Source organism: Ascaphus truei, chromosome 2, assembly GCF_040206685.1.
Source record: "Ascaphus truei isolate aAscTru1 chromosome 2, aAscTru1.hap1, whole genome shotgun sequence".
Classification (NCBI taxonomy): Eukaryota; Metazoa; Chordata; class Amphibia; order Anura; family Ascaphidae; genus Ascaphus; species Ascaphus truei.
Window position 1 is genome coordinate 61,393,334 of NC_134484.1, and position 21,042 is coordinate 61,414,375.

At 43.5% G+C, this 21,042-nt stretch overlaps 1 protein-coding gene across 49 annotated transcripts in view; it reads right to left on the reverse strand.

The window, feature by feature from the left end:
- RIMS2 (regulating synaptic membrane exocytosis 2) overlaps positions 1-21,042 on the reverse strand; it is an 814,155-nt gene that overhangs the window by 551,635 nt on the left and 241,478 nt on the right. For 2 of the 49 annotated variants that reach the window (XM_075582550.1, XM_075582553.1), the window contains exon 1: positions 12,567-13,153. The exons of 43 other annotated variants lie outside the window; for them this stretch is intronic. In XM_075582550.1, the coding sequence (XP_075438665.1) occupies positions 12,567-12,688 (122 nt within the window). In that variant the 5' untranslated portion in view covers positions 12,689-13,153. Of the gene's footprint in view, positions 1-12,566; positions 13,210-21,042 lie in introns of those variants that run through there. 4 more of the 49 variants (XM_075582540.1, XM_075582541.1, XM_075582551.1 and 1 more) reach the window with 3 other exon arrangements.

Sequence of the window (21,042 nt, forward strand, 5' to 3'; positions counted from 1 at the left end):
ACACCATTTATGTCCCAAGTAACGAAAGAGCTATGTAAACTCCTAAAAATCAAGCATCTCAGAACCTCAGTCTATCATCCACAAACAGATGGTTTAGTGGAAAGGTTCAATAAAACCTTAAAGAGCATGTTACGCCGGGCGGTTGATAAAGATGGGAAAAACTGGGATTGTTTGTTACCGTACCTGTTATTTGCCATTAGGGAAGTTCCCCAATCATCCACAGGCTTCTCCCCGTTTGAACTATTGTATGGCCGACACCCAAGGGGCTTACTGGATATAGCCAAAGAGACTTGGGAACACGAGGTTACCCCTTACAGAAGTGTAATAGAGCATGTTGCCCAGATGCAGGACCGCATTGCTGCAGTCCTACCCATAGTGAGGGAACACATGGAGAAAGCTCAAGAAGCACAGAGGAATACATATAATAAGGGTGCTAGGGTCAGAATTTTTTCTCCAGGTGATAGGGTACTAGTTCTGGTTCCCACCGTGGAGAGTAAATTCCTTGCTAAATGGCATGGGCCATATGAGGTCTTGGAAAGAGTGGGAGAAGTAAATTATAAGGTAAGACAGCCAGGTAGGAGGAAACCTGAGCAAATTTACCATATAAACCTACTCAAGCCCTGGAAAGATAGAGAAGTCTTGTTAACCCTAGTACCCCCAGGTCCGTCAGAGAATCAAGAAACTGACCCAGAGGTTAGCATAGCTGAAACCCTGTCTGTTCATCAGAAACGAGAGGTTCAGAATTTAGTGAAAAGAAACAAAGAAATCTTCTCTATACGGCCAGGTAGAACTAGCGTAATTGAACATGACCTAGTCTCTGAACCGGGGGTCCGAGTTAACCTTAAACCGTACCGAATCCCAGAGGCCAAAAGAAAGGCTATAAGTTTAGAGGTTAAAAAAATGCTAAAACTAGGTGTAATTGAGGAATCCCAAAGTGAGTGGAACAGCCCTATAGTCTTAGTCCCAAAGCCAGATGGTACAACAAGGTTTTGTAATGACTACCGGAAACTAAACGCGGTGTCAAAATTTGATACTTATCCTATGCCCAGGGTAGATGAACTTGTAGAGAGACTGGGCAAAGCCCGATATCTCACAACCCTAGACCTAACAAAAGGGTACTGGCAGGTTCCCCTCACAGAAAGGGCAAAAGAAAAGACAGCCTTCTCAACCCCAGACGGCCTCTTTCAGTATAAGGTGTTGCCTTTTGGCTTACATGGAGCTCCCGCCACATTCCAAAGAATGATGGATAAAATTTTAAAACCACATGCTCGGTATGCTGCCGCCTACCTGGATGATGTGGTAATCCATAGTGAAGATTGGCAATCCCACCTTCCAAAGGTCCAAGCTGTGCTTGACGCAGTCCGGTCTGCTGGACTAACTGCTAACCCCGCTAAATGCACTATTGGTCTGGAGGAGGCCAAGTATCTGGGATATTCTATTGGCAGAGGTTTACTCAAACCCCAAACACTCAAAGTGGAGGCGATACAAAATTGGCCAAGGCCAGTTACAAAAAAACAAGTAAGGACCTTTTTGGGCTTAATTGGGTACTATAGAAGGTTTATTCCCAATTTTGCAACTAAGGCAACCCCACTAACTGACCTCACAAAAGCAAGAGGACCGCTAATGGTAAAGTGGTCCCCCGAAACCGAACAGGCCTTTAGAAGCCTGAAAGAAGCTCTCTGTGCCCAACCAGTGTTGGTCACACCTGACTTCTCCAAAGAGTTCGTAGTCCAAACCGACGCATCTGAGGTAGGGCTGGGGGCGGTACTCTCCCAGGAGTCTCAAGGTGAGGAGCACCCCATCCTTTATTTAAGTAGGAAACTAAATCCCCAGGAGAAAAATTACTCCATAGTAGAGAAAGAGTGTCTCGCAATAAAGTGGGCTGTAGAGACGCTCAAATACTACCTGTTGGGGAGAAAATTCCGGTTGGTCACAGATCATGCACCCCTTACCTGGATGTGTCAAAACAGGGAAAAGAATGCTAGAGTGACCAGGTGGTTCCTAAGCCTACAACCCTTTAAATTTTCTGTGGAACACAGGTCAGGGCACAAACATGGCAATGCTGACGGGTTGTCAAGGATGCACTCCCTAATATCCATGGTCGCTCATCCCTCGAGGTCTGAGCTGGGGGGGAGGATATGTGACAGAAACCAGGGGATGGTAATAAATTCCGTATATAGGGCTCCCAGGATACTAGACAGTTTCTATCCTGTTTGGCCTGGGAGTGCAGCCTTATAATACATACACTCCATCCCACAGTTTGGCAAGCGCTGGAACTGAGGGATGAGAGATCCAGACCAGAGTTTGTCTGCTGCCTGATTTCTGTCACCTGTCATGCTAATTAGGAATCAGGTATGAAAGACTGATTTCCTGTTTGCTCTGGTCTCCCCACAAGAGCCAGGAGGCTGGAAGGCTGCTGAACTACAGAGGGGAGAAGCCTCTTCCCCAAACAGGTTCAATCTTTCTGTTCATTTGTGTAAGACTGCAAAAGTACCGTGTTTTGATGTTGGAAGTGGAAAAGCCACTTCCAACCCTGAGTCAGGGATATCTAAGTTAAGTTATCGCTCAGGTGAGCAGCTTTTGTTTTGATCTGTTTTCTGTTGTATGCACTGTGGCAGTCTCAGTGCCTGGGACTGAATAAACCAGGCATAGCCTGTTTAAAGGAACAGTACGTGACGCCTCATCATTTAACCTACCCTAAAAGACCGTGTTCTAAACAGTCCCGGACAAACGACGGAGCCCCGGAGTAAGCCGTTTGTCACAATATGTAAAGGTCCTGGTCTCCTTCGACAGGCTTTTTTATATAGATGCAGAGGTATCAGTACCGTGTTAGCCGAGTTTAATAATCAAAAACAAATAGTCGATACCGTTCTGTGGCTAATGAAATGCTTTTATTTGTGCGAGCTTTCGAGATACAGTGATCTCTTCTTCGGGCGATGTTACAATTGATTAAGCCAAGAAATTTACTTTCAAACTGGGCAGCTAGGAATGTTATCTCGGTGGGTGAAGCCTAACCCTCCCCCTGTGTAGTATGCGATTTATGACTTAAGGTGTTAAATGGTCCCTGAATGTTTGTGATGTTAGAGTAAGCATTTATGTGTGTGTGTATATGTGTGTGTGTGTGTGTGTGTGTGTGTGTATATGTGTGTAAATCTTCATTTATAAAGCACCCACAGGGGAGTGTAGAGCAATGGTGTTGGTAGGTGTTGAAATGTAAGAGGGTGTTGCATTTCAGTGCATGTGTGTGGGTACTAGGTGGTTCCTATTGGTATAAAAGGGATATAATGACATTGTACATTTGTAGGTGTAAGAGGCAGGTGTGTGTGCATTCATACAGCGCAGTATTCATAGACATGGGCCTTAGCACTTGTGGGAAGAGAGTTTTCTTGTGTAGTGGCTCATGAAGCTGCGGTCTCAGTTTAGGCCTCCGGTGTATGTGTGTGTATGTACACACACACACACACACACACACACACACACACACAATATATGAATATGAATACACACATGTATATGAATACACCAGTGATTCTCCGTGTGGGGCTCCGTGGAGCAGTCGCAGGGGTTCCGCCTAGCTGCCCGCAGCAGCTGTCCTGGCTCTCCCCCTCCCCCCGGCTCGGAACTTCCGGTGCCTGCTGCTTGCGTGTGCGTGTCTGCAGTCGCCTCAGAGGCAGCCGCCGCCTGAGGTAGTGATATGGGGGGGGAAGAGAGGGAGATGCAGGGGAGGGGGGAGAAGGGAGATGCAGGGGGAGTGATATGAGGGTGATGGGAGATGCAGGGGGTGGGTATATGAGGATGATGATGATGATGATGAGTTTAATTGTACCCGTGCGGCCCAATTTTTTAAAATATGTATTGGGGGGTGGGGGTCTTTTTAAAATGTATTGGGGCAGCGGGGGTCCTTTTAAAATGTATTGGGGCGGTGGGGGTCTTTTTAAAATGTATTGGCGGGGGCGGGTATTTTTATTATGTATTGCCGGGTGGGATTTTTTGGTATGCATTTTGTGGGGGGGATTGTATGAGTGGGGTAATTGACGGAAGGTAGGGGCGAGTGATAGGAGAGAGGGGGATTTGAGTGAGGAAAAGAGGGAGTAAGACACAGGGGAGATAAATACATGTGAGGCGGGAGGGGGGGAGAGTGAGTGAGGCAGAGGGGAGAGAGAAATACATGGGTAGAGGGTGGGAAATAGAGGGGCTCGTGAGGTGGGAAATTAACCTAAGGCCGCGTTTATAGTGCCGGCGCCGCTGATGTCATGCTGCGGTAGCTGAAAAAAATCAAATTGAAGTGACTTCCAGGTATTGCGACTAAGTCGTCGCGCCGTCCTGTCGTTCCTACTATACGCGCGGCCTAACATGTATCAGCCAGATTGGGGTTCCCCGAGATTTTTCGAAATACTTCAAGGGTTCCTCCAAACAAAAAAGGTTGGGAATCACTGGAAAACACACACATGTATATGAATACACACACACACACACACACACACACATATATCTATCATGATAGAAGGTATACATTTATGCCATCCAATTAACACACACTACTACTACTTGTGGATGATCTGAGTCTACATTGTCCAAGGCCCCTCACTGGACTCCTTAGATAATGATTCACCCCCCCCCCCCCACCTTTTCACTTTTGTAACCCCCCCTTGGGATTTCCATATGTATATGGGGTTAAAGGGTTTTAGCTAGTTAGATATTAACCACCTGCCCCTTTAGATAGTATGTTGCAAAGTTACCAGGCAGGGTCCTGACCACACCCTGATTCTTAAATATGCTGCATGGGTCACCTGGTCTCTGGTGACTCAGCAGAGGCCTAGCTCCACCCCTTTTCTGTCTAGAGACAGGAAGTGGGTGAGAAGTCATAAATAGGAGTGGAGAAGAACTCCACCCTCAGACTCCTGGTGGAGAAAAAAAGAGAAAGAGAAGTGCCCTTGTAGTTAGTGTCCCTAGAGAAAATGAGAGAAATAATTACAGGCTCACAATTGGGAGGCCTGTGTCCCTTCGTGGTTACCCCAAATGGTAACTGTGGGACTCTTAGAAGAGTAGTAACAAATATCTTAGGAAAGCCTCCCCTGTGAGCATCCCAGGGGAGTATAAGATGAAACCCTTCTCCTGTGAGCATCCCAGGGAAGTGTAAGGTAGGGCCCAACAGAGAGGGACCCTCTCTGCCATCCTAGCACTGAAGCACTACCCAAATAGGATGGCCAGAGGAAGTTACAGAATCCAAGGTCTCACTGAGCAAAGATATAAAGGGGTAGCCCAAGCAGGGACCAAGAAGATAGATAGAAAGTGAGCACCATGTGGAATAAGTTATCCGATATGTTAAAGCAACTATTTCAATTGTTATAAGACGGCCTACATCATAGGACTGCAGCAATGCACCTGGGGAAGTTGTGTCTCCAACAACCTGCTAATAAATACAATCTTATTCATAACTACAAAAGCTCCTGGCACCCATCCTTTCTCCATCACAACAAAGCTGCACGGACCCAGCACACTGAAAATGTAATACACTGAGGAAGCCAAATACATAGACTATCCGATGTAAACCCCTATGGAGCAGGGAAGGGAGGGGTACACCCAATACTACAATTATGGTTATATTCTGAGTATGCCGTATATAGGATATCCGCAATCTTGACATAGGGAGATTTCGCATCAGTCACATACCATACAGACAACAGTTGCAATATGAAACACTAATGACGCTGTCAGCTGACAGTGGGGAGGAGTCTCGAATAACCTATTACTGCATGACTTAGGATCTCCCTGCTACTGTCGACCACAGGCTATGTTAACATGTATTGATGTACACAGAGCCGGGGACGCAACCAACTGCCCCGTGAGAGAGATCTGATGACTGTGTCAGGGTAACTTAGCAGGGGTTCTCCCTCCGACACTAGCTCTGGATCAGGGGGACTACAGTGGCAAGGAAGGCTGTCTGGGATGCCAAGACATTAAAACAAACACGTGCGGCGGCCCAGCTGACGGAGATGCCGGAGGGAGCACTACCGTGACTCTGACGGACGTAACAGCTACAGCGGGCTAAGAGGTGAACGGAGGAGTTCAAGCACGCCCTAAGAAACTTGATAAATGCCTTTTTAAAGAATATAAATTGTGAGCAGTTCTCATATTTTAACCTTTATGCCATTTAAATTAAAAACAAACCGTGCCAGAAAGTGTCGTTCTTTTGCACTCGCTTCCTACAGATTCACACACAGATAAATACCATCATAAGAAATGCTTTACTGTGCGTACTCAGCAACTTTTGTATAAGGGGTGGAGCTGATGGTACAGCTTTGTCTATTCTATTAAGAGGTAAGACTGCAATATCATACAGGGATATTACAATGTGTTATATGAGATAACGGATTTATACATTGTATTATTGGATCACAGCGTGAAATCTGCTAACCAGCATAAAAACTGGCACATATATCAGTCTAAATATTTTCAGCCGGTGATTGATTTCAATAGATTCAGTCTTATCAGTTACAGAAAGCAAATGTACAACAGCATACAAACATTTAGTATAATGGAAACTAGTAAAGCAGCAATAATGCAAGGTATTCCATTCAAGAATATGTTTGAAACATAACTTACATGCTCCCCAGATGAAGAGGCTAAATTGATGGTTTTAAATCATTTAAAACTTTGAAAAAAAAAAAAAAAAACATAGCTCAAAAATCAATAAATGAATTATGAAAGAATATGAGCCTCGGCCGTGTCTTTTGGTGACCACAGAATAAATAGGTTCCCCTAGGACTCCAACCACTATGTGCTTCTCCTTTGAAATACGGTGCCATAAGACAGCAGAAGAGCAGTCTAGCATGCAGGACATAAACGAGTTCCAATAGCAGCTGCAAGGCAGGTCATAAAATTGGATTACTACAGCAAATCGTGGGTTTGGAGGTACTCGGTTTGTTTTGGCGTACGCATTTTACAATCCAGCTATTTTATATAAGGATTTGAGTCATTTTTGATAATGTCAAAATCACACAATTCACAGGTTTCCCAGTAATAATGTGTTTCATTGTCACGGTTTTGGTTTGAGAGCTTGAAACACATACATACATACATACATACATACATACATACATTAGCCTGAGACAAGAGACGCTTGATGATCTGTGGAGATGTCACTGTAAAGCAGTAGATGAGTTTGTCGTTGACCATGATGCATTGACCGTATTCTGTTCAGCATTTTTACTGTGAGAAAAAAAAAAAAACAGTTTTGGATCTTGATGCATAGAACCCATTGTATCTCAGACAAGGTGATCGCCGAAACGTGATTGCTAAGGACAAACTCAGCAAGTCTGAGTTCCACAGTTCTCATTCCCTACACAGCTCAGCACAGTTTCCTGAAGATAAATCTATTGTGAGAGGAGATATAAAATCAATGGTACAGTCTTTCTCTGGCAATCAGGATTGGGTGGTATTCCCATTCAGCATTGTAAAATTATTCTGCATGGCCTGTGAACATAGTCCGTATGATTTAGGGAGTGGAAAAGCTAACCAATACTCAACATGCACTAATTTAGCAGTAGAGGAGAAAATAACTAACTAGTTCTCCGTTCCACCCAAAGCATATTATTCTCCAAGGGATCAAACTTCTCGGCATAGACCTGACTTATTGTAAGGGTTCAGCCTTGGAATCTCTGCTCAAAATGCATTCATAGCAGGAGCACCCCAAAACATACTTACTGCTAAAAATGTTGTTCTGCCAAAGGGCTGGTGTCTATCTCCTTGCAGAGATAATGACCAGCAGAAGCAATGTAGGTACTGCATACTAACGGGTTCCCTTGTGACCTCATGTATACTGGGTACAGAATCAAGTGGTTACAATGTACGTACAATTTGAAATGCAGAGATGAGCAACTTTTGGTGCAAAATAGAGCATGAAATAAATTGATAGTTGGCACGGCCTGTGGCACTGCTACTCTGATAATTAGTGAGCCCATCATTTTGGTTCCTATATCACAACCTTTGATGAAACATGAAATGATAAGGGGCTGACAGTGAGCAGCACCTGAAGAATAAGCTTTCATGGAAGATGTGCTGTGTTTTACAGAATAGACAAAGCACAGTACAAGCACAGATGTGAAAAAAATAGCTAGGGTACAAATTGTTCAAGTACAGGACTGGCCAACTCCAGTCCTAAAGACCCCACAGCAGGTCAAGTTTTCAGGATACCCCAGCTTCAGCACAGATGGCTCAGTCGAAGACTGACATATACAGCCCCCTGTGCTGCAGCAGGAATATCCTTAGAACCTGACCTGCTGGTGACCCTTGAGAACTGGAGTTGGCCACCCCTGCTCTAGTATAACCACTTCCAATTATCCTTTTTTTTTAAAGGGGGGAATTATGTACAGCTGTCCTTTTCTATTATTTCCGAATCGAAAAATATATAAACAAAAATGTCAAATCTGCAAGTCTTTGACAAGTCCTCATTACAATTATTTTATTATATGAGTAGATTAGAGACGAAATATCGCACAAAATGGGTCCGATAGGGTGTGACCCGCCATCAAGTTCTAATGTTATTGATGGCCTAGATTTAAACAGCTGTAAATGGTCCATATAAATATTAGTGAGGCAATTCATGCAGACTTCCCCCCCTCCCGCCCATAGGATTGAAGCAGGGGGTATTGGGAGCCAAACCCCATTAACTTCAGCTCCGGGGGCCCTCTGCTTCCAGAGATACCTCCGTAGGGAAAGGGGGCGTTAGCTGCTCTGGGTCGCTCGCCAGGATCACGTAAAGGAGGCTTTTCAAAGCTTCCGCGCCCTGTGGGCCAGCAACAAGCTATGATGTCATCCACTGCCTCTTCCTCTTCCTATTGGCCCACGTGATGTGGGCGCTTTAAAAAGCAGAGAGGTACCAGCACGCCCTACAGAAGTCAGTATCTCTGGAAGCAGGGGGCCCTGAGAGCTGAAAATTAATGGTGTTAGGCTCCAGAGACCCCCTGTCTGTTCAATCTTCTGTTTTAAAAAAAAAAACAAATCGCCCGGTTGGATTTCTCCTTTAAAATAGGCATTAAAAATAAGAGAAATCTAGAAACAAACATGAATGGCAGAAAAGAACCACTTGGCCCACAGCGTGTGTACATTTTCCTATCACAGACCGCCATGATCCTTTGCTTGCTTCCTTATTTTAGGTGGACTTGTGTCTATCCTGTTCCTGTGTAAGCCCCTACCACCTCTGGTAGAAGACTATTCCACGAATCCACCACCCTATCCATGAAGCTGTACTTCCTCACATTCCCTCGCCCCAGCCTCCCACTCTCCAGTTTCAAAGCCTCTTGCAGTAGCACAATCCCAGCAAATTCTCTTTTATTTAGTAAATGCCTTTATTTTTCGCTGAATATGCCCTTCATGACATTGAGTAGAACTGGGATTTATGAGACCCAAGCTGCAAACAGAATAAACCACACTTCTGCTACGCTATCCTCCTCGCATCCTTTCATTCCAGTACACTCAGAAAGCTAGTGAAAGCACAATCAGAACTTTTAAACATAGTTAGTAGAGGAATTGGCATGCGAACATAAAAAACAGATCCATATACATATGTGCATACATTTTGCTAGAAATGTACCAAGTATAATTAGTGGCTTTGTTTTGTTACTATATGGTATGTCATTCTGGATATGTGCAGTTACGGTGCTAACTTGAGAGAATAGCTACTGTCTGTTTGTTAAAGATATCTGTAATTTATTAACCAAAAATAAGCCAAAATAGGTACGCTCATGGTACTTGTTGAGAAATGTCACAGGTGCACAGCAGCAACAATCCAGTAAAGGTACAAAACTGCAGGTAACTAGAAAAAAAAGTAATGGCACCCAAGTGGTCTTCAAAATGCAAAAAGGTTTTAATAAACACGGATCAACGTTTCGGTACCTAATGGTTCTTGTGTAAACTGAAACGTTGATCCTTGTTTATTAAAAACCTTTTCGCCTTTTAAAGACCACTGGAGCGAAATTAGACAGTTTGTCACGGTTATCCCGCCGCGACCAGGCTCCGCCGCGACCAGGCCCCGCCGGCGTTTGGCCGCAGAGGGACTCTCGTCCGCCGCAACCTCCTCTGCCATCCGCTTCTACGATAAGGTAAGTTTTAGGGTGGGGGTTAACTTTAATGGTTTTAGCGATAGCGTAGGGGGTTAAATGTAGGGGTTTTAGAGGGTAGGAGTTTAATTTTAAGGGTTTTAGCGGTTAGGGTAAGGGCTTAAGGTAAGGAGTAAGGCAGGGGTGCGCAAACTTTTCCCCCTGCGCTCCTCTGCATGCTGCCCCCCACCGGCTCGTACCCGCCCCCTTACCTTGGCTCCGGCGTCAGATGACACAGGTGGGTCATTTGACGCCTGAAGCCAAGGTAAGGGAATTTACAGAGGCCTCGTGCAGTCCCCCGGCATTTAATTTAAATGCTTAGACGGAGAGTGCGGGACCTCTGTAACCGCCACGCCCCCACCCTGGAAAACCTTGCACCCCCCATTTTGCGCACCACTGGGGTAAGGGGGTAAGGTTTTTAGGGTGGGAGTGGTGTTAGTATTAGGGTAAGGGCTAAGGTTAGGGACCTACCTTGGCAGCAAAGCAACCAAACGGCTGAATGTCCCTGCGGCGATGTCGCTTGCGGCTAAATGCTGGTGGTCACGGCAAAACGGCTGTGACCAAATATCCTAGACCGCACTGGAGCGCCACTACTTTCTTTTTCTGAAAATTATTAATATAGTTCAGACCTTTATTTAATGTACTCCTTTGATTTCTGGAGAACAGTTATTTGATTTTGGATACACACGCAAATAATAAAAAAAAGAGGGAAAAGGCAGGGAGACTCCATTTATTTTATACGGCTAAGTGATGAATTAGTGATCATTAAGTTACATTTGTTTCTAGGAAATTGTCATTAAGAAAAACCAGTGTAGCGACACATATATGTTCAGCATCAATTAGAGTCGCTAACAATATGACTTTTTAATTTAATTATTCAGCACTTTTTATGCTACCACAGAACTCTCCCTAGGTATATAAATATTCTCACAGTGAAACGCATACTTTTCATGCAGTACTTATGCAATATTATGTCATCTCTTTTTATTTCCTGAGAAATATTCCTTCAACTGAAAAAAGCTAGGGATTAATCTCAGGATTAGAACGACTCATTAACGCCTAGGAAATCATTAGAAGTGTTACTCCATTCTCAAATACATTTAGATGGTTGTTTTGCAAATTACTGAACATTATTTACAACATAGGGATTAAATTAAGTCATATTGCTCTAAAACTATATGAAGGAATCGAAACAGCACATGCTCAAGAATTTGCAGCGCCTTAAACACAATTGCTGTCTGTACTAACATACTGTACTTTGAAGCAGCCTGACCCACTGCAGTGCAAGGCATCCTTGACTGCTCTTTATTAATGTGGATTGTTACAGGGAGAACAAAACAAAAAAACTGTCTTCAATGCATTAATCAATCTTTCTAAAATACCAAAAGAAAAAGGAAGGATGGTAGAAGCTGTTTACCCAGCATCAGAATAAATAAAAGATGTGTCCAGCCCAAGCCTTACCATAACATGCCAGTCTACCCCTAATATGCCACCCTAAATCGAATATACCAGGCTATCTCTTGCTGTAACCTATAACCACCTAACTCTTACCCTAACATGCTAGCCTAATATGTACCAGCCTAACTCTTACACTAACCATAACTAGCTTTTCTCTGAGCCCTAACAATCGTGTAGCAAAGAATTGCTGGCGATATAAGAGGGAGAAGGTTACAGAGCCAGCTGCCAGGTAAATAGACACTTCCAAAAAATATATCCTATGAATATTCTATTGATGGGATGCATCAAATTCACCCCTTACAAAAAGAGTCATGGTTGAATAGTCATGTCCTTGAGTATTTAATCCTTTTACTGCCATATCCACGTGGATGTATAGTGTTTATACATGCAACTAATTTGCTCAGGCATCCTGTTCCATGTGTCTATGGAATTGTGGCTTACATCAGGGGTGCGCAAAGTGGGGGGTGCGCAAAGTGGGGGGCGCGGACTTCACCTACCTTTCCTCGGCGCCCCAGCAACGTGGCGTCAAACGACACCGCGGGGTCATGTGATGCGCGCGTCGCCATAGCAACACGCATCAAATGACGACGCGCGGTCACATAACGTGACGGCGCGGGGGTCATGTGACGTCACGTGAACCTGCGCATCACTTGACGCTGGATATTGGGTAAGGGGGGTGGGGGGCGCGCGCATAGGGGCTGGCAGGCAGGGGGTCGCAGCACAGAAAGTTTGTGCGCCCCTGGCTTACATCACTAGCTACAGTATGTGTGCTCTTCAAGGGTAATGAGAAATGAAGGTTCTTCTTTAACACACTACAGTTTCCTTTGAAATATTCATTATAAACAGCAACATATTCTGACACGGGGATGCCCGGTACACATTCAATGAACACAAACCATAGCGTGAACAGAAACAGAACAGGTAATGTGTCTGTTTTAAAGGTCTCTATGCAGGGTGAGAGCAAGTGCTCTCCAATACACCCAAGAGGTGCCGCTGATTTGCACTCACCTGGGGTTGTTCAAGGTCTGCCCGAACAGCTCATTCTGCAATATATTCGGGGGAGCAGGGAAAGTCTCGTGAAAATGCGATAGCACAGTATTGCAGAACTGGCGTAGTGTCTCAAATTGCATTTTCCCTGCTCTTCCTACAGCATTTCTACTCGCCACCTGTCCTTCAGGTCACCAAGCCAGGGACATGCCAGCCAGGTCCTGTGTGCCTGCTGCTCTCGGTGCTTGAATGAGCAAAGGCTGATTGTACAGTCACTATTCTCCCCCATCAGCCAGGGAAGATGTAGCACCGTGCGGCTCCCTCCTGCCCAGGCACCTAAGCAGCAGCAGCAGCAGCAGCGCCAGCAGGGCATCCCCCGCTGAAGTGTGAAGCTGAACTGGTAGCATGCACTCTGCTCATATATCGCTCAGCCTATTAGAAAAAACACGATGGGGAAGAGATGCTGTGGTCAGGAATTTCAAGCACATCTGGCTGCCAGTAGTAGTAATAATAATAATTTTAAAAAAATCTCAGAAGTCATAGAATAAAAATAAAAAAAAAGGAGGACGAGGCATCCTCGTCCAGTTACTACTGTCTGAGAGAGGAGGAGGAGGACAAGGAACCCTGCATCATCACCTCCCCCTTTAAATGACTAAAACCAATGGCTGGATAGATAAGGACTCCATATAGGTAGGGCTTCCAGAGAGAGAGAGAGAGAGGGGGGGAGGGGCAGAGGGGATACCTGCCCTAGGCCCTTTAATATGAGACGAGACTCTGCATTTAGTGACAGCCCTTTATACATATATGCTGTTTTGGCACAGAGGCAGTTAACCCCTTCAACGCTTGATGGATCTGCATCGCTTGGAAACAATCTTGCTGGCTTCAATGCAGCCACAGCGTTTATATATCTATCTATCTATCTATATATATATATATAGATATATATATATATACTGTATCAACCCCATGATCGTAGCAGCACAATGCGGGTCGCCCGGCATCGACAGGGTTAACAGACGCTGAAGATTCGGTGGGCGTTATGGGGGGGGAGAGGGGAGGGGGGGGGGGCTCGCAGATCCAGCTGCACCCGTTTTGTTGTTTTTTTTTTAATATCAAAATATTGTGTTGGCAGTGAAGAGGTTAACATCTCGGGATTGAAGAGTGATGGAATGACACCATTTGCACATCTACCTTCAATTTCCCGATGCAGAGAAAGCTCCCCCCCCCGGCTGCCAACAGGGTTAAGAAGGCTTTGCAACAACAACAAAACCCCTATGTCACCAGACCAGGCTCCTCCTGGAAGCAGGCACCGTGCGGCTGCTTATTATTAGCACGGGGACCAGCGTGTGATAGAATCCCTGCCCAGGAAGCCCGGACCGCTATCTGAATGCTGCCATTTCCTGCAGGCGCGGAGCAGCAGGCCTGCGTCTCCCCGGTGTGCAAACTGCTAGAGCTTGTGCAAGATAATGGGAGATTCAGCAAATTACAGTTTTAATAACACCCCCCCCCCCCCTCTGTTCAATTAAAACGAGCTGCATCCCCCTCCAACTCTCCAATGTTGTTTCTTTATAGAGCCGCAATCTAGTGAAAGGACAATCATCTATTTTAAGAACACATGCTGAAAAAGGAAGAAAAAAAACCTCCGTTATAGCCCAGTCAGATGTAATTCTCTGCATAGTCATGACACAGCCTGCAGTATCTCTCCCCCCTCCCCCACCGCACCCCCAATGTTTAATAGCTACCAGCAGCCATAATAATAGTAATCAAACTCATTTATTTCCATGTTTTTTTCTGCCTACGGGTTTAGCACGATGGAGCAATTGGTGAATATAAGATTCATATTAATCGACAACCGATATTGGGATTTTATTCAACCTCAAAATGAACAAGGAAGCCATGGAAATGATAAGGGGGAGAGACTGCATTAGAGAAATCCATTGCTTCCAGCAGTTGTGAAGGAGAATGAAGCAGCAGTTTCTATTCCGAGGCGAATCTCTGGTAACATGCAAATAAACATGTTCCAGTATCCAGCTATACTGACTTGCCTTTCACCCTTAAAAGGTCCTCCTGTATAATGTGATGTACACAGCTGCTTGGCATATCAGATCATTCTTCTTATGCTGTGCTCAGCCACTACCCACTCACCTATACAAAATCCTATTAATACTGCCCTGCTTTGGCTCCTGCTCCATGGCAGACTAATCGTGTGGTTTAAATAGTAGTGTAGGGTAGGTAGAAAGCATCAGACTACCACCAAGTTACTTGCATATGGTTCTTTTTTGATGCATACAAACAGTACATACAGTAGGTGCCCAGTATAATTATTCACTTCAGCATATGCATTCTTGCAGGCAAGATCTGAAAAGGAACTGCTGCATCCACATAAGCCAGTAAATGAAAAATAGCCAGGAAGCATAACAAAATATTTAGACACTGAAGCGTCTGTTTTTTAAGTCAATCAAGTAAGACCACTGAACAAAACCACCACTTACTGGTATATCAATTAAATAATACATTACCAATAGTGATACCAGGAATACCCATTAAATAATACATGTTGAGAACTATTTCTGTGCACACTCTGGCTTCCATACCCCATAGTGGCGAAAAAGTGCTTGATAATATACAGTAGTACATGCCAACCATGCTGCCCAGTGTACTGACCATATTACCCTACTGCACTTTAATAGCGGTGTGATCTTCCTGTAACAATCTAAAGAAGCAAATTCATTAAGTCATGGTAGCAGATGGAGCCAACGTTATTGCACCGGTAAATTGATGCAAAGCATAAAAGCTGGCGCGACATTTAACACAAGAGTTGACACAGCGCCATTGACGCAAGGCATCATTAACTGCCTTTTTTTTAAAAAAAAAGAACATTGACGCATCAGAGGCAATGACGTTGACAACATCTGTAGCTCTCACACAGTGCTCTGTCGGCGAATCAGCAGAATATCTGACAGTATGCATAAAGAGTGATTTTCTGGAAAGTAGCTTTTGCATTTGTGATTTCATTTGCGAACGCAATTAAAAACATTGTTAGTTATGCAATGTTAGTTAAATCAGAAACAATGCTTTCTTTTCCCCATGTCTAATTTTTAGTTTGGCTCTTGTTCTCTTATGTCTATAGTGTATCATTTGTTGTCTGTATTTTAATGTGTCTGTATACCAGTACTATCATGCAGGGGTGCTCAACTCCAGTTCTCAGGCCGCCCCAACAGTTCAGGTTTTAAGGATATCCCTGCTTCAGCATAGGTGGCTCAAACAGAGGCTCAGTCTAAGGCTGCAGTCAAGGTGAATGAGAGCACGCTGGCACTTGAGCTTGGCGCTCATTTTGCTTGGGTGATTTGTGGCCAGCCAGTTGCACGCATAGGGAGCGCGGCCATGTTCTCACGGAACAGGTTCGCCCTCACCAGCTCCGTGACGTTGTGGCCGCGCCCCTGGCGAGCGTGCGCCTGGCCGCCCACGAATCGCCCGGCCGAGCAGGGAACAGCGCACGAGCGCCAGCGCGCCCTTTCCCTGCCTGGCCGCAGCCTAATGTAGAACAAAGAGGCAGGATTCTGATCCGTGCAAGTGCAACTTCCAGCAAACAGGTGTGAGCAGTATTTTATTTCCTTGTCTTGAGACAGGAAAAGGAGAAGCAGTTAAGTTTAAAACCTGCATATGTGTAGCACAATTAACCCACAGGGGGCAGTCATAGGCAGCTATGAAAGCTTAAATAAATATATATATATAATTATAATAAATAATAAATATATATAAACACATACGTGTGTGTGTGTGTGTGTGTGTGTGTGTGTGTGTGTGTGTGTGTGTGTGTGTGTGTGTGTGTGTGTGTGTGTGTGTGTGTGTGTGTGTATGTGTGTGTATGTGTATATATATATTTGAAGCAGGGGGTCTTTGGAGCTGAACTGCATTAATTTTAGCTCCAGAGACCCCCTGCTTACTTACCTCGGAATATATGCTCTGACTGGGCTGTGTGCGGGGAAATAATGACGGCTTAAATGTCACACGGGCCAATAGGAAGCAGTGACATAAATTCCTTGCGGCTTCCTATTGGACCGTGTGACTAGGACCTTTAAACCTCTACGGAGGTATATATATATATATTTATATATATGTGGGGAGCAGGGCTGAAATTAACGCCCCCTGCTTCCCACCTACAGTATTTAAAAAAAAAAAAAAACATTTTAAAGGAAATGCTGAGCTTCTGTAAGCAGAACTAGCTTAAAGCAGCAATCTCGACTCATCACTTAATTTTGTTCAAGATGGGACCCCAAAAAGCTGAATTGTGCTATTTTCAGCTTCATGGACCCATTGGTACCCGAGATAGCGGTGCAGTTATAAGATCTTGATGGTCCGGTGGGCCACTAGAAGTGGTCAGCCATTACAATTCCCTTTAAAAAAACCAGGAAGTAATACTGGTAACTTTACTGGAAAGAGTCTCAGGACTTGGGAGGTCTCTGTAGCTGAAAATAGCACGGATCAGCCCTGGAGGACCCCGGGGTTCCCATCCTGGTGGCATTGTTGCTTTAGCTCAGGGGTGGCCAATTCCACCTCAAAGCCCACCAACAGGTCAGGGTTTCAGGATATCCCTGCTTCAGCACAGGTTGAACCATCTGTGTTGAAGCATGGATATCCTTGAAAGCTGACCTGTTGGTGGCCCTAGATGACTGGAGTTGGCCACTCCTGGGTAAATATACTCTGTCACTCTAAAGTTCTCTAATAAAACAGATTTTGCCTTGTGAAATAAGTAGTTGTGAGTTATGGGAATGTGTTTAGTTGTTAGTAAAATAGTCCCAGAAGGGCATCTGCGAGTCACTCAAAAGACCTATCCGTGGGAACAGGCTTATTATTTATCAAATTAGATCCAAAGGGGGCCTCTTTTACATAATGCTTACTGCAACTTGCTAAGCATATGCACTATTTTGGGAGATGATAATGTGGTTTCCTGTTTATAAAAAGCCTGAATTATCTTGACTTCTCAATATTACCAGGAACATCTTTAGTGGAGCTTTAAGGTTATATGCTCCTCTGCACCTCTGCATATCTCTACTCTGATGTCTCATTACACACTAACAGTACTTGCCTATTAAGCTCAACCCAAGCATGTCTCATCTCTTTCAACCTTTTAACTCTACAGTCTACACCCTTCTCTCATCTTAAACCCTTTTCACTGATCCCTTCCTACCTATGAAACTGTTGCACTCAATATTCACCAAGCACCTTCTCTTTCCATTTTTAAAGCCCAGCTGAAAATTCACCTTTTAAGAGAAGCCTCTCTTTAAATTATTTACGCCCACACTACTGACTGCAGATGCAATTGACCTTTTTGATTTGCACTTTTAATTATGGCATTTTTACACGTACTGTGCCTGAATCTCTCCCAATATACCACTTAGGTTATAAGGTTTTCAGTATCTTCCCTTGTCTCCTGTTATATTTACTTGCGGTTCTTAGCACCATTGTTTGTACATTATTTTATCTGTATTGTGATTGTGTAAAGAGCTACGTACAATGTTTGCCCTATATAAATAAAATTATACATACTTGCATGGTAGCAGATAGAATGTGTTGATATTGATCAAGTCTATTAAATGAGAATATATATATATATATATATATATATATATATATATATTTTTTTTTTAAAGTAAATAGAGCACAATAGCTGTGTACATTAAGTGGAAGTATTTTGATACAGCATTTTATGGTATATCAATTTGGACAAAGCTATGGATTGTGGACATATTATCCTATATACATTTACATCACAGGAGACATTCCATTCATACACAAATAAAATAACCCAGGCAAGAGAATTAGGTGATTTGTCAAATAATTGCACATCATCCCATAAAAAATGTCAACATAAATGTAGATGTTCTTTGAGCTCCATGTATATATTGTCAAATATAACAAATGCCAAGCTTGTCAGGATACACATCTTCAAAAAGATGAAACCGCAGCACTTGTCTAAACTAGCAGCATGGAAATGATGTATAAAATCTTACATTTATACCACAATATACATTAAAAAAAAACACCTGCTGTAAAGCTCAGGGTTGGTGCTGAAGAGAGGAATCATAATGGGAATTGTGATATTCAGGGCCCTTTTTACTGAGTAACAATAAACCAGACGACACCTTACAGCACTGCTTAGTAAAATATGGCCTTAAGTCACGTATTACTTCCCTAAAGATGGTGCATACCCTCAACATGGGCAGATACTCAACATATCACACAAAGCACAACGATTCTAGAGCAGGAAATATAGCTTTTAAAATTGTGCTTACCAAAAATAGCAAATCTGTTGTGGAATCTGAGATAACTCTGGGGATCTGGTACAGTACATACAGATTTCACCTGGTGCGTATACTGTACAGTACTCTGTTTCCCCATGCATATGTCCTGGTACCTTTTTAGACCTGTGTCCAGATTTAAATATGAGCACTCCTACTTCCCATGGGGCTTATGGAAACAGTCAGGCTTTGCACACTTTATATAGGCTGCAAAACTGCACAAAATACTTCAAAAAGGCACTAGCTGAGCATGATACAATGCATGAGAAGAGGTTTAATGTCCGTATACAGTGTGCTCTTGCTTCTAGAAGGATACCTTTGTGTAAGCTGAAAAAGGTGATCTTTACTTTAGACAGTAGCCAATATTTACTATGAGATGATATTCCATAAGAGATCTTCCGGCGTCAATGAGCGCCTTCTGGTCTATTTGAAATAATGGGTCAGAACGTGCCCTCTGATGCCAGAAGGCATCTTATAGCATAGCACCACTTAGTAAATATGGACCATTGACTATTCCTTTCAATTCAATGGTCTGACGGCAAGGTGGGAAATGAGTGACCAAAAAGTTAATCTTGATGAGCAATTTAGGCATGTTAATTATGTAACCAGGACACACTTAAAAACAAGATGTTCTGTCGATGTACTGTATCTGACTTGATATAAAAATAAATATATAATATCAGTACTCTGATTCTCTTTTGCTGATTTTAATAAGAATAACAACAACTTTATTTCATATAGTGGTTTTGTCCCAATGAGATTCAAAGCACATCACAATTACAGTACATAGTGCGCTGTACAAAGCACACAGGAATTTTCACAGACACATGTCCTTGCTCAGGTGAGCTTACAATATATGTTTTTGGTGCCTACGGCTCAGGGAGATAAAGTGATTTGCCCAAGATCATAAGGAGGGAATCAGGTGTCATTGTTTTTACAGTCAGTATCTTTACTCACCAATTCACTCCTCCTCTTGCCAGCCTCTTGGACTCCCCATATTGGGGCCAGCCTCTTCGGCTCCCCCTATTAGGGCAGCTTCTTGAACATCTGATAATTAGGGAAGCTTCCTGGGCCTCAAATATTGAGGGCAGCCTCTCAGATTCCCCATATTGAAGGCAGACTCTAGTGGATTCTTGGATGATTAGTCAAATGGTTAATATAGGTTGTTCGAGCTACATAAATAGTCAGTGACTTATGTAGCTGGGTATCCCATGGCTACTATTCTACCCAATGGGCTGGCATTAAACCCTGGTATTTACAGGCTTATTTAAAACCAGAGACAGAACATGAAACACAGACAGAGCTCAGTGCACATCCAGTGAAACCTATACACGGTACAGTGCCTAAATATATATGTATAGATATCTATTAAATAAAATGGTCTTTTAGTTTAACATTTTGGCCAAAGTGTTGTAAGCCCCTGAGCCACTACACGGCAGACCACATCTCAAGGGTCCCTAACTCTAATATAAATTCTTAATAACCTGTGCATTACCAGGAAGAATGATTTATAATAAATCTGTCAAAATTAGTTGCATAGTTCTAAGTCTGATTGAAGCTTTTATTAACCTGTACATTACCAGGAAAAGCACTCTGTATTAGATTTGTCACAATCACACTGTAAGCATGCAAGTTTCCCTGAGAGTGGGAGATGCTATGGAGTGAGCTTTTAACCATTTAAATGTGGGAGGGGGTGAGCTTCAACAAGATAGGAAAAGCCACCTTCCAAACAGCTAAGACCTGCTGAACAAGATTTGTAAAACATACAGGACACCTGCAAGCTCACATTGAACCCCCAAAATAACCACAACATATATATAAGCATATAGGTGTCACAGAGGAGTGCTACTGAGCATGGCGATATATATTTAAAACCAGAGACAGAACATGAAACACAGACAGAGCTCAGTGCACATCCAGTGAAACCTACTGTATACACGGTACAGTGCCTAAATATATATGTATAGATATCTATTAAATAAAATGGTCTTTTAGTTTAACATTTTGGCCAAAGTGTTGTAAGCCCCTGAGCCACTACACGACAGACCACATCTCAAGGGACCCTTATTAAGAATTTATATTAGTGTTAGGGACCCTTGAGATGTGGTCTGCCGTGGAGTGGCTCAGGGGCTTACAACACTTTGGCCAAAATGTTAAACTAAAAGACCATTTTATTTAATAGATATCTATACATA